The 14,157-nt window shown below is 34.7% G+C and overlaps 1 protein-coding gene across 1 annotated transcript; it reads left to right on the top strand.

Moving 5' to 3' along the window:
- The first annotated feature begins 7,649 nt into the window (after nt 1-7,649).
- Nucleotides 7,650-8,417, top strand: LOC113338916. The gene has a single exon (XM_026584311.1). It carries the CDS (start codon nt 7,650-7,652, stop codon nt 8,415-8,417), a length of 768 nt encoding a protein of 255 aa, XP_026440096.1.
- Nucleotides 8,418-14,157: the final 5,740 nt, after the last annotated feature.

Consider the following 14,157-nt stretch of genomic DNA (forward strand, 5'->3'; position numbering starts at 1 on the left):
ACCGGTTACCAAAGATGCCCCAAGCATCTCTTATCTGTTCGCAAATGACTGCCTCATATTCAGTAATGCTTTCCATGAAGAAGCTGACATCTTAATGTATTTAATCAATGATTTTAGCTCTTGCTCTGGCCAGGTCATTAATTTACAAAAATCTGGTTACTTCTTTAGTAAGAATTGCAAACCAGATTTTTGTGTTTCCCTTATTAGACAACTCAAAATTAAAAAGACTGATCTTAAAGAAAAAATATCTTGGTATTCCTCTTTTTATCGGGAGATCAAAGAATGAGGCCTTTGTTCACCTAACAGATCACTTTGACAAAAGAGCTGCCAAGTGGAAGGGGAAACATATGACACAATCTGGTAGGTCTATCATGGTTAATCATGTTTTAAAATCTTCTCCAACTTATCAAATGAACACTTTCTTACTTCCTGATGATATTATTTACAAAATGGAGAAGTCTCAGAGAGACTTATGGTGGGGAAAGAATCAGCCAGGTGGCAGTTACCCTCTAGCTTGGGACAATATTTGTTGTCACAAACTTCAGGGAGGTCTTGATGTATTTTCAAAGTTGTTGTAGTAGTATGATTCGTTCAAGACTTGTGAAAGCGGATTTTTAGATTTTTTTTTTTAATAAATAAAATTAGCGAACTAAATTAAAAAGATGTTGTGAAAATTATGGAGAGAATAGGACTAGGATTTCATCATTGGTTTATATTAGTGATTTAATAAAACAATAATTATTCAACTCAACATTCAGATTGATTCTAATAGTATTGCCTAGACATGTAGATTTCCAAAAGAATAGATGTTAATCCAAGCATAGAATATCAAAACCCTAAAGCAAGCATATTCTATCAAGAGAAAATACACCTAACTAATCAAAATCATATAAACAATTTTTAGTTCAATGCAAAAATCATAATAGAGTTGTTGTAATTAATTAACAAATATATATCACTTTTACCGAAACAACGGCTTCCTCCATAGCCCCAAGGATTGGGTTTAGCTCCGCATATTAGAAACACACTCAGAATAATTTTTCATTGCTCAAAAGTGTTTACAAGTGATGAAATGGGAGAAAATAATGATTAAACCGGGTTTGCTCTAAACGATCCCCAAACTCTTCATCTCCTCACTGATACCCAAGACACTCTTATTTATACTGTGAAGCCAATCTTAGGTCTATCTTTGTAGTTAATATAAGTATTTCACGGGAATATTTCCTCTCCATTTTCACACGTCTTCTGAGTTGTATGGTATATCCAAATCTTCTCATTTAATTGAGCCAAATAATGAAGAGAATATCTTCAATTAATTCCGTGAATAATTCCTTCCCTGTTTTCGAAAATATCCAAAAGTATACGATTTCCTTCCATTCAAGACACGTACAAAATCTTACTATCATGGTAAGAAGATAATCATGTCTTAAAGACACAAATATCCCCATAATATCATGACCAGAATCTCACACAGTTGAGATTTCTTTTCCCGCCAAATGTCTTTCCCGTGAAGAAGAAGATGGGTGCCCCCTATCCGGTCCTGGGGTGCGAATAGAAGATGCCATGAGGGGTGTCTCTGATCAGCTGCTTGGGTGCAAATATCCTTTGGGTACCCCTTAACATTTGGGCACCCCTTATCCACAAGTGAGAGTCTGAATAACACGTTCTTTCCGGTGCTTTAGACGACTTTTCGAGCCGATTTTTCCAAGAATGTTTATTTCCAAAAATACCTAAAAACACATAAAATACCATAATAAGTACAAAAAATCGAGTACCAACAATACATGAAATTAAGGACAACGTAGACACAAAAATGTGTCTATCAAATACCCCCAAATTTATTATTTGCTAGTCCTCGAGCAAATCTAGAAAATAAAAATGACTACACTTAGCACGTGCAGCAAGCCGTTAAAACGCTAGGTGTCCCTAGTGGCGGAGTGTTGTCTCCGGAGGGTTTACCAGAGGTGTACCTACAAAACCTTTACTCCAGACCCTAGCTATCTACGCAGAACCTTGGAAGGCACTAAAGAATCTCCTTGGTTGGCATACAATCATTGACTATAGGAGGAAGTACCCTGATGCGAAATTCCAATTGTTGTACACGAGTTTGCACTCAGCATACTAAAATTCATATATAAGTGACAGAGCTCTACTCAGATAGTTTCTGGACATTATAACCGGAGTCAACCAATCACATGGAAAGATTAAGAAGATGGATAAACAAAAAGATGGTTTAAAGTGAACGGTGTTTCCCATATCTGTCTGAAGGCCTCTGCCAGGATGAACCTATCATAATGGACTGAGATACCGGTCTGACTAATATCAACACAACTGGCATATACAAGAGGACCAGTGGTCGATAAACCTAACTCTAGGTCAACATAACTGGCATATACAAGGGTACCAGTGGTCGACTTTATTGAATTTATTCCGGTTGGTATAATGGTCTGGTCTCTTTTTTTTTCTCTTTTTTTTTTTTTGGTATCTCAATCACTCTATTCCACCCTAGCAAAGGTAACAACTTGAATCGTGTGCCCCACCAAATCACTTAAAAAATAAAAACAGAAGGATTAGGATTCAACGAGATATGGCGAAACTACCTTTTTTTTTATTTCTAACACCTGAGCTCTGTGCTTTTATGAATAGACTCTTTATATGTTTCCATCTAATCAGATTGGTTCCTCAACTCCTACAACCAATTTGTTCCCATCCACTTAGATTGGTTAGTGCCAACCTTAATAAACATAAATTTCTAGGCTCTGGAGTTTATTTATTGCAACTAAAAGTTTCTCCCATACCCCCAAACTTAAATCTAACATTGTCCTCAATGTTCTAAAGATGAAATGAACAAGGAGAAACTGTTACTATTTAAAGCAAAAGAGTTAAGGAAAGATATTACCGTGTTGCATGAGCATGGGTTACCTCCCAGGAAGTGCTAAGTTTAAAGTCTTCAGCCAGACTAAGAAAGGATTAGTCACCACGAAGAATCATATAGCAGCAGCCGGAATAATTACGGGTCATCTGAATCAAAAAGTGTTACCCAAACAAAGAGAAAATCGCAACAGACCATGAAGATACCGAACATACCCTTACTTAACTTTAAGATAATGATATCTAGTTGTAGTTCGGGTTCGGGTTCTATAACTGGGTCTAGATAAAAGGTTTTCATCGGCTGGACTTCCTCAAAGTCAGGATCCTGAAGGTCAGGTTGTAGAGTCTGGAAATACTCAACTAAGAATTTAGAAGCACATAAAAGTAACCTGAATAACTAGGGATCCTCTAAGTCAATCAAATTTGACTTACACAGCTGACCATAATGAACGTGGCGGTCTTCCTTAAACAAATGTGTCGACCCTAATCTCCTAAAGTAATTAGGTTTAGTCTCAAAACTCAATAATTGACACATCTGAAACTTATACGTTCCCACAATTGGTTGAAAAATATTTGGTGGGAAAACAAAGTCAATTTGGGTACTATCGCCTGGGTAAACCACATCAACCAGAGGATGGGTTTCTAACAACTGAACTTCTTCCTGGAAATTATTAGGTTCAGGAGATCTAGTATGAAGGTATTCTGGCACAATAGTTGAGGCACATATATCAAGTCCTAAGTGAGGGTACTTTCTGAGAGTTAAAGGTAAGGCACTAGGAAAGTGATAATCACCCCCAAACTTAGAGTTTTCAGCGTCTCTAGATAGACTAGTCACAATCTCCCTAATTTCTAGATCATCAGATTCTTGAAAATAGTCAATTGATTCTTCTAAGTTACAATCAGCATCCGCACTTATCTCTACGAGTTTATCTTCTTCTAATACTAGCGTTTTTAACTCGCTGGACTCTAAAACAATATTCTCAGGGTAAACTCTTTCCTCTAAACCATTATTGGCTTCGCAAAAAGGAGATACTACATCGTCTAAAACGGGGATACTTCTAGTCAAATCCTCGTCCTTTTGAATAAGTGAATAATTACTAAAATTATTTGGATTTGAACTAGAAATAATATTATTATTGTAAAGCTCAATTGGAGTAACAAATTCCTGATCACTATGCCTAATGTGTCTGATTCTTCATCAACACTATCCTCATCATAATCATCATTATAATAATATGAAAATGGTTGAACCTCATCTAAACTAGTAGTGTTACCAATTCTAACCTCGTCATCTTGATTATGTGAATAAAAACTATCCTTATTTTCAAGGGTGGTATTGGGAACACTATATTGGAAGTTAAGACTATATTGAGCAAATTTTTCCATAATCCTATTTGTAATCTCATTAAACTGCTTGAGGGACTCTTATAGAGACATCTTAGTTGACTGCTTTACGGACTCTTCTGGAAGCGGAATATTATAAGTCTCTTTCATAAATAAGTGAAACTTCTGTATTGACTCATTGAAACTCTTGAGAAACTCTTCTAGAGAAATAGGAGGATCGTTTTGCTCGTATGACCTGTGGGTGTGTGAATAGTAATTAGGATCATCATGGTATGACCCATAACCTTCAAAAGGTGGATGTTCCCAACCACTATTCACACTATGGTCAAAGTAGTAATGTTCATTTTGTTCAATTGGATATTCGTTGTATTGGCTATTGTACCAGTTTGACATTCTCAAAATAAACCCACTGACAAGGCTGACTCTACCATAGCAAACCTATTGATTTATAGCAAACAAAAAGCATGATGGCTCCACTTAGATTGTTTCTAGACCAGCTTTTAATCCTTCGAAAGGGAATTCGTTACAATTTAAGCAAACCCCTCTGGAATCAATCCGAGTTAAAGTAAGTTGAATAGAGGCGAGGGAAGCTCGGTGGAGCTTTGATACCCAAGGCCTCACCGGTATTACAAGGCGGCGCAGTCACGCATTCAACTTACAGAAACCGTCAAGAACTTCGAAGTATGCTTAAAAGAGTAACCAATATTTTTCGAATGACTTTCCTGTTAATCTCATTAACCTATCGGTCTCGCTCTAGTCAAAATTTTAGGCTTAGGTTCGCGTTTGGTGTCGTTTTCCTAAGGCGGGCAAGAAGATAACGGTGATGAAATCCGAACCCTTATCTTGTATGTCCAGTCCTTGCCCTTTACAAGGAAATTAAAGCAGCCGTTTTCAAGTCCTCAATATATATGCATACGAAGGAAGACAGTAACTCGCTGACAGGGGATTCGTGAGTGTTTCGACAAACTTACCTCCCGTACCAGAAGGGGGATGAACCTTTGTAGTCGACTCGGGCCACGACTCCTATGTCATGTACGAACCCGAGAGGCCGAGGTGATATCGTAATCACCGTCCTTCTCTGCAAACAGTTTATATATAAACTACCCTTCCGTAGGGTTTAAAAAATAATGTCCCAAAATTTAAAGTCCAAAGTCCAAAAATATAAAGTGTAAAAGAAAAAGAAAGTCTAAAAAAAATAAAAATCTACAAAAATAAAAATGTCTCTTTTTTTTATAAAATAAAAAAAATCTTCTTTCGCTCCTTTCGCTTTGCCTTTCACTCGAAGTCTTTAAGTATTCACCAAAAGCTTTGGAAAAATTTTCTTTCGCTCCAAATTCCGAATTCTGTAAGAAAAAACCCAAAACGTAAAGAAGAACAAATAAAAAAAAAACCTAAAAAAAAAATCTAAAAACTCTAGCTAAAGACAAGTCCGCGTCGGCGGCGCCAAAAATTTGATGTATTTTCAAAGTTGTTGTAGTAGTATGATTCGTTCAAGACTTGTGAAAGCGGATTTTTAGATTTTTTTTTAATAAATAAAAATAGCGAACTAAATTAAAAAGATGTTGTGAAAATTATGGAGAGAATAGGACTAGGATTCCATCATTGGTTGATATTAGTGATTTAATAAAACAATAATTATGCAACTCAACATTCAGATTGATTCTAATAGTATTGCCTAGACATGTAGATTTCCAAAATAATAGATGTTAATCCAAGCATAGAATATCAAAACCCTAAAGCAAGCATATTCTATCAGGAGAAATACACCTAACTAATCAAAATCATATAAACAATTTTTAGTTCAACGCAAAAATCATAATAGAGTTGTTGTAATTAATTAATAAAAATATATCACTTTTACCGAAACAACGACTTCCTCCATAGCCCCAAGGATTGGGTTTAGCTCCGCATATTGGAAACAGACTCAGAATAATTTTTCATTGCTCAAAAGTGTTTACAAGTGATGAAATGGGAGAAAATAATGATTAAACCGAGTTTGCTCTAAACGATCCCCAAACTCTTCATCTCCTCACTGATACCCAAGACACTCTTATTTATACTGTGAAGTCAATCTTAGGTCGACAATCATCTCAATTACTCCAAAAGATTTTTGCAGTTAATGAAAGTATTTCACGGGAATATTTCCTCTCCATTTTCACACGTCTTCTGAGTTGTATGGTATATCCAAATCTTCTCATTTAATTGAGCCAAATAATGAAGAGAATATCTTCAATTAATTCCGTGAATAATTCCTTCCCTATTTTCGAAAATATCCAAAAGTATATGATTTCTTTCCATTCAAGAGACGTACAAAATCTTACTATCATGGTAAGAAGATAATCATGTCTTAAAGACACAAATATCCCCATAATATCATGACCAGAATCTCACACAGTTGAGATTTCTTTTCCCGCCAAATATCTTTCCCGTGAAGAAGAAGATGGGTGCCCCCTATCCGGTCCTGGGGTGTGAATAGCAGATGCCATGAGGGGTGTCTCTGATTAGCTGCTTGGATGCAAATATCCTTTGGGTACCCCTTATCATTTGGGCGCCCCTTATCCACAAGTGAGAGTCTGAATAACACGTTCCTTCCGGTGCTTTAGACGACTTTTCGAGCCGATTTTTCCAAGAATGTTTATTTCCATAAATACCTAAAAACACATAAAATACCATAATAAGTACAAAAAATCGAGTACCAACAATACATGAAATTAAGGACAGCATAGACACAAAAATGTGTCTATCAGGTCTTGGGTTTAAAACCTAAAACATTTTAACATGGCCTTCTTAGCTAAAAATTCCTGGAACCTAATCCACTATTCCACAGATTTGTGTGTTGTCATTCTAAATGCAAATACTTTAGACATGTGAATGCTCTTCCTCATCCTAAGACTAAAGATTCTTCTTGGGTCTGGAAATGTATCTGTAAAGGTCTATAATTTATTCGTAATCATTGTATTTGGGAAGTGAAGAAAGGTGATAACATAAGTGCTTTTAGTGACACTTGGATTGAACAAGCTAGCACTCCTCTGTGTCTTGCTTACCCCAACCCATACCTTAAAGTGTCAGATTTTATCATAGATGAAACTAGACAATGGAATACTGATCTAATCGAGTCTTTCTTCACTCAAGAGAACTGCCAGAAAATTAAGAACATTAAATTACCATTGTATGGTAATGATAGACTAGTTTGGCCACAGACTAAATCAGGAGTCTTCTCTGTCAAATCTGCATATAAAGTGATTTCTTACCAAAATATGCCACCTCTAAATCAGCAGCAGATCAAGACTTACAAAGATCTTTGGAATACCCCAGTACTATCTAAAGTGCATCTTTTTATTTGGAAATGTGTTGGGAATATCCTACCAACTAAGTCTAGAACATGTAGATATTCTTCTTACCAAGATGTTATATGTCCCCTATTTGAGGACAATATGGCAGAAACTCCAGATCATCTGTTTCTTCAATGCTCTTTCTCTAAAGTTGTTTGGGCCTTAATCCCTTATGTTCATCTAGTGTTACAAGATGCTAATTCTGGTTTCGAAATAGATGCTTGCTTAAGTAAATGGATTTCAGCAAATAATGACATGACTATGATGTGTCAAATCCTCACTACTGCTTGGACCATCTGGAGAGATAGGTGTTTCAAAATCTTCCAAGGAAAAGTGTTGAATGTTGTATCTACAATAACTTATGCACTGGAGCTTGCAGAAGATACAATCCAGTCAAGAACAAGTGGCATGCGTCCTCCTACAGCACAAGCTTCAATTACTCATCAAACATACATGAATCTGCCAGTTAATTGTATGATGTTATATTGTGATGCTTCATACAGGAAAAACTTTACTGATATTGGCATTTGCATTTATCTTATTGATGGCACAGTGAACTATAGAGGCTGCAAAACAGTTGCAGGGATAGCTAGAGATCCCGAAGAAGCTGAGTGTTGTGCAATCCTTGAAGCTGCTAAGAGGGCAAGAAGCCTGGATTTAGACAAAATCTGCATCTACACTGATGCCAAAAATCTTGTTTCTTATTTACGAAATAAAGCTAACCAGGTTAGCTGGTTTAGTAGTTCTATCTTAGATGATAGTCTTTTTATTCTGGACAATTTCTCTTTTCATGAAGTTAGACATACCAGTAGAAATTCTGTCTCTGATTATGTTGCCAAACATTGTAGGCGGTTCAGAAGTTCTAAATAATGGAAGGATACTGTGCCTCCATTCCTAGTTCAGTTGTAAACTTCTTTTTTGCTTAATCTACTTAATTTTCCTAGCAAAAAAAAAAAAAAAAAACCTAATAGCTATTCTTATTATCTTGCCCAGATTTGGTTTTTCTGTACCAGATTTGAGTAAAGATTGTATTGTTTTTCTAGTTTTAGTAGATTTTCTAATTGGATAAGATAATGTTTTTTTTTCCTTTTTGGTGTATTCTGATAGAAATCTTCATTATTTTGGTAATTTTATCTTTACTTTTTGGGCAATTCTCTCTTCACTTAAAGAGCGATTATTTCTTTACTTCGATGGTGATTTGTTGAATCTTTGTTTGTTGTTTTATGGTTTGTTATCCTGGATTCAAAAACATCAACGATTCGACATGATATCGCGTTGAGTTCATCTCCAACAAAAGGGATTTAGGACATCCAGGTTTTTTGTTCATATATACAAGATTAAGGGTCGAGCACTCCTTTCTTTTTGGAGCATCTCTTATTAAAGAAGACATGCATTCAAAATAATCGAAATTGATACCAGTATTTTGCTATTTCCCTTCACGATTTACATGCAATTAGTATCTTTGTTTTTATTTGGGTTTTATTTATTTTTTATATTTGAAGTTCTTTCTCTTCTAAACAATCATGTAATCACCTTTTTGGATTGAATTATATGTGGTATGATTGTTCACTTAAGGGGAAAAAAAACTAGTATTATAAAAGGGTTAATGTTTATTTGGGATAATTATATTAGTCGAATCCGTGAAAGATCTTCAACTAATATTTGGAACGATAATTGGATACTTCAGTCGTCTACCCCCTATTCCCATAGTATCCGAAGAGTCTATCCCAAAAACGGTGAAATAGCTAATTGGATACTCCACAATTATATTCCTTATTTTCACTGAACATCATATCCTCCTGACCATTCGGGTCCAGATGTAATCCATTGGAAACATTATGTTTCCGGAACATTTTTGGTTAAAAATATTTATTATTTTCTGGGCAATTAATCGTCTAAGGAACTCTCAAATTTTCCTTGGTATAAAATTTAGTCTCTACTATTACTTCCAAGAATTAGATTATTCATATAAAAACTCATCCAAAATGATTTTTCAACCTCGGCAAGATTAGCTCTTTATGCCTTCTATATCTACTTTTTTTGTTATGTGTGACTCCCAAATCAACAGATCATCAGGCCACATCTTCTTGAATTTCCCTTTCAGAAGAGCAGTCTGGTTATACTTTACTTTACATACCTTAATCATGGATATCACGTCCTTTTTGATTATTTCCTGGGTTCCTCTTGGCTTAAGTACCTGGAGTTCGATCACATATCAAACAAATGAACTGTTATGCTCTGGGTGGTCAGGAAATATAGATGTAGTGTCCATTTTTAGAAAATTTCACCTTTTCCAATTACTATGTTTGAAAAAATGAAATAAATCATTTGCAGTCCATTCAGGATTATCCAACCCAAGAAAAAAATCATCAACAATTCATATATCTTCTCAAAATTTAATCGTATCTCATCCTCTAAGAGAGTTTTTAGGTGTGGACTGGATATTATTCGCAGGTGCTTCGTTTAAAGAAAAAGCCCACTCCATGGGATATATTTTCTTCTTTTATTCACCTGACTTGAAGGAATTTATTCACCTTGCAGACGGATAGAGATGGGCTTCTTAGGCTCTCCATGCGAAATTTTGGTATCTTTTACATGCTATTTCTTGGTTGGATGATAACCCTTTATCCATGATCAGCGTCGAACATTATAAACAACAAAGATACTAGTCCTCAATGGCAAGTGGAAAATACAATCATCCAATGTAAATCAATAGTGAAGAATCTCGCGTTAACTTAGTGTCAGCATATATCAGGAAACACAACTCAATAGCAAACTCCCTTGCAAAAGAAGGTAGATTTCAAAGACTACAACATATGTCCTAACATATACAGAATCATACTCCACAAGTCGGATAAATTACGTAATATGTTTGATAAACAAGAAATTACTAACATGTTGTATTGCATTTTATAGTTATTAAATTTATCTTTCCCATTAAAAAAAAGAATCATTTGTGCCTCTTATATTGGTCAACGACAACCGTACATTTCTCTAGGAATAAAAGTCAGTGTCAGGCTAATGGTGTACAAGTTACAGGTTTCAAACTTGGTGACGTATGAGCCTTCAAGGTAGATCAAGCATTATGGGAAGATCTCATAAAACTTCTAGTGACTTGTCGCTCCTGAAATGACGAAGGTATCGTGTACACCACAATCTTTGGGATATCAACCTACACAGATACACCTTGTATAACCTTACAGAAACAATAGCGCTCAAAAATATTATTTCAATAAGGTGTACTTGGTAAATAGTCAGAGTTCGAAACGAACTAACTATGGGATCCTTACCAAGTTGATTAACGTACAAGTATATTTACATTAATTATATAGATAAATAACATAATGTCGAAGCAAAGTAAATCAAACAGAGATATAAGATTTTGTTAACGAGGAAAACATCCTGACAGAAAAATTCTAGGACTTAGTCCAGTTCTAAATACTCTCAAAATTAATCCACAATACAAATTGACAACCGCAACTTCATATAGTTCAGACCAAGTAAAAACTCCTTCATTACTTAGTTCCTTCAGTATCATTGCGCCTATAATTAATCTGGTCTATGCACGTGAATCCAAAGATATTTTCCACTATCTTGAGTTGCTTCACTGTTGTGAGACTTCCATTCTTAACTTCTTTGAATAGTAACCCGAGACATCAAGAGACTAATCTGTTTCGGTAACAAAATCACTTATTGATCTCCCAAATCAAATAAAGTAAAGGATCTTCCATTTATTCAATATATAAACTCCTTTAGTCAAAGATGAAACCAAGTCAGTGATTATCGAAATATTCAATCTTAGTGAACACGTTCTATCCAAGCAACTTAATGCAACTAGGTATATTTTATTCGATCTTTGCACGAGTTTTATGTTTATCAATATAAACAGATTGTTATATCTCAAAGAAGCAAGTATTCAAGAAGAATCACAAAGATCATATAGCAAAAAGAAAAGTTTTCATGTCTTCAATCTTCAAAGTAACGCGGAAAACAACTTGATTCTACGAAAAGTTTGATATATCAAGTATAATTATATTGTTAGTCTTAATCAAATAATTATTAATTAAAAAACTCAAAATAATATGATTCAGTTTCCCACAAACCGTATTACTAAAAGATTTTTCAATCCCAAAGAATACTTTAAATGAATCCAACACAAGATGGTTCACCTAATTAGATTACTCCTATCTCTTGACAAGTTTCCTTCGCACGTGATCAATCGAGATGTGTGTCAAAGGATAAGTTTGTAAGAATACAAGACTCCATAGTTTATAGTGCTATGACCAAGACTTGTTTGGAAGATGAGATATTACCAATTCCAAAAATCCTTAAGGTATGCAGTAAATATTTATTTCTAAAATTAGCAAACATCAATTATATTCCACATATTAAACCGATATCTCTCATAGATGTCAACTAATGTTAGCTAGCATACATCCATGCACTTTGATAACATATTAACTCGAGATATGGAAACCTCTGGGATATGGTAAGCATATATGTAGATACCAAAATAGGTATTGAAAAATCGGTTTCAAGATCTTACCTTGACTGTCAAAGGAATATACTTGAACATTAAGATATTAAAGCTTAGCACATGTACTATGTCGAGACTTATGAACAGTCCCAATTTAACTTGTTTACATCTTGATGTTTGAATAAACCCGAAGATAATAAATATATAGAAAATTTAAAATCAAGTTAAAAATTGTAAGGATAGGTCCTGACATAGGATCGGTCATGAGGTCGGTCCTGGATTAGCTTTTGGCTACGAAACAGGTTTCGCAAGTATGCATCCTTAAACTATATTTCTGAAATTAATTTCAAACATAATTCCAAGGTATCAATTCATTTACGAGCACACTTTAAATACTAACGATTACTAATTAGTGTAATGTCGAGAACACGACGTCCATAGATAAACTATACTTCGTAAGTCCATATACTCAAGTTGTAATGATATTTTAATCATGTTATATTGATCAAATCACCATTATTAAAGTCATTGTAAAAAAACTTAACTTTGTACGTTATGTTTACGATGAATCTATACTTGAAAGAATAAAAGATGGAACAATCTAAGTTTGTATCTACTAACTTCGAGTGAATGATTATTTGTTTTATTCAATACGTCTTCAGGTCTTCGTGAGTAACCAAAAAAGTCTCAATGTTTTTAAGCTTTTACTCTGACCTAACGAAGTTGACTTTAGTACTCAAATCAAGTGACTCCGATTTTTGGAGATAATTTTGACAAACAAACTTTACATACCAACGCTTGGTGGGTTCAACCGAGCAATGATCTAACAGATCCATATACTACATATTAAAATCACAAGCATATCTTCAGTTTGAGGTGGAAAAGATTACTGATTTCCTAATATTATGTTTGTTTTATCATTGTACGATTGTCTTGTACCAAATGACATCATCCTCAACAGCCGACAAAAAGATGGATTCCCTAAAATCAAAAGGATAAACTATACATGTATCATAGTAAACCCTCTTTAATATTTTTATGTTTCTGGTAGACAAGCATTAGATGATATAACTCTGACTCAATAAATAATTTATTGTATAAAGAGGAAAAAAAAGTCAGAAAGGATATTTGGATTTTAAATATAAGAAATGTCAAAAGCATATGACATAGTGAAGCAGGGTTTTCTTAAGGTTGATAACCTTTTATGCTTCAAATCGTATTCAGAGTGTTGGTGTTTTTTAGTCCATGAATGCATTAGCATTAGTGAGATCCTGATCCAATTGAATAGTTTTCTTTATGTGGTTCTTTTAAGTCGTCTAGATAAAGGAAAGGTGGCCCTTTGTTACCTTACCTTTTTCCTCTCACTATTGAATTTTTAACTAGAGTCATGGCCAATGCTAAGTCAGCTAAGAAGATTCAAAGTATCGGTATTGGTATAAATACACTTATATCCCATTTTATCGTGTAGATGATTGTTTGTTGTTTACAACAAAAAAAATCATAATATGGACAATTAGTTGGATGTAATCAAGGAACTTAGCAACCGTTCAATTCGACAGATAAAATTCGTTCTTCGGGATTTTTCTCCAAAAGCCTATATGAAAGACGTTTCATGGGATATTAACTAGAAGGTTAGGAGTTGAGAAAGTGAATTTGCATGACACGTATATTCGGATACCTCTTTTTACCAATAGGAATAAGACTTTATCATTCTCTAATAATGTAGACAACATGAAGAGGAGACCATCCAAATAGAAAAAGTAAATTCATTGATCAAGCAAAGAAAGGTAGCAAAAGTGCAAAATAGGAAGATGGACATTTTTGAAAACACAGGGGGTACCAAGTACACCAACAACTTTTTCATTCGGCAACCTTTATGGACAAAACCTAATATAATTGCAAGTATACCAACTGAATGATCCTTAACAATATGTGTTGAGGGGTGAATTTTGGTTCTACAAGTCCTAGCCACTACACACCCAATTCCCAAAAGGAGAAAGAGAGAGAGAGAGAATACCTCTTTTTATTGTACTATATGCCTCCTTCTACCATGCACAGATCCTTGTTGCGGTGGTAAGATGAAGCTACTTACCTCACCAAAACAAGTGTATACGGGAAAAAAGTACTACATGT

The sequence above is a fragment of the Papaver somniferum genome, unplaced genomic scaffold (genome assembly GCF_003573695.1).
Source record: "Papaver somniferum cultivar HN1 unplaced genomic scaffold, ASM357369v1 unplaced-scaffold_19, whole genome shotgun sequence".
Taxonomy (NCBI): domain Eukaryota; kingdom Viridiplantae; phylum Streptophyta; class Magnoliopsida; order Ranunculales; family Papaveraceae; genus Papaver; species Papaver somniferum.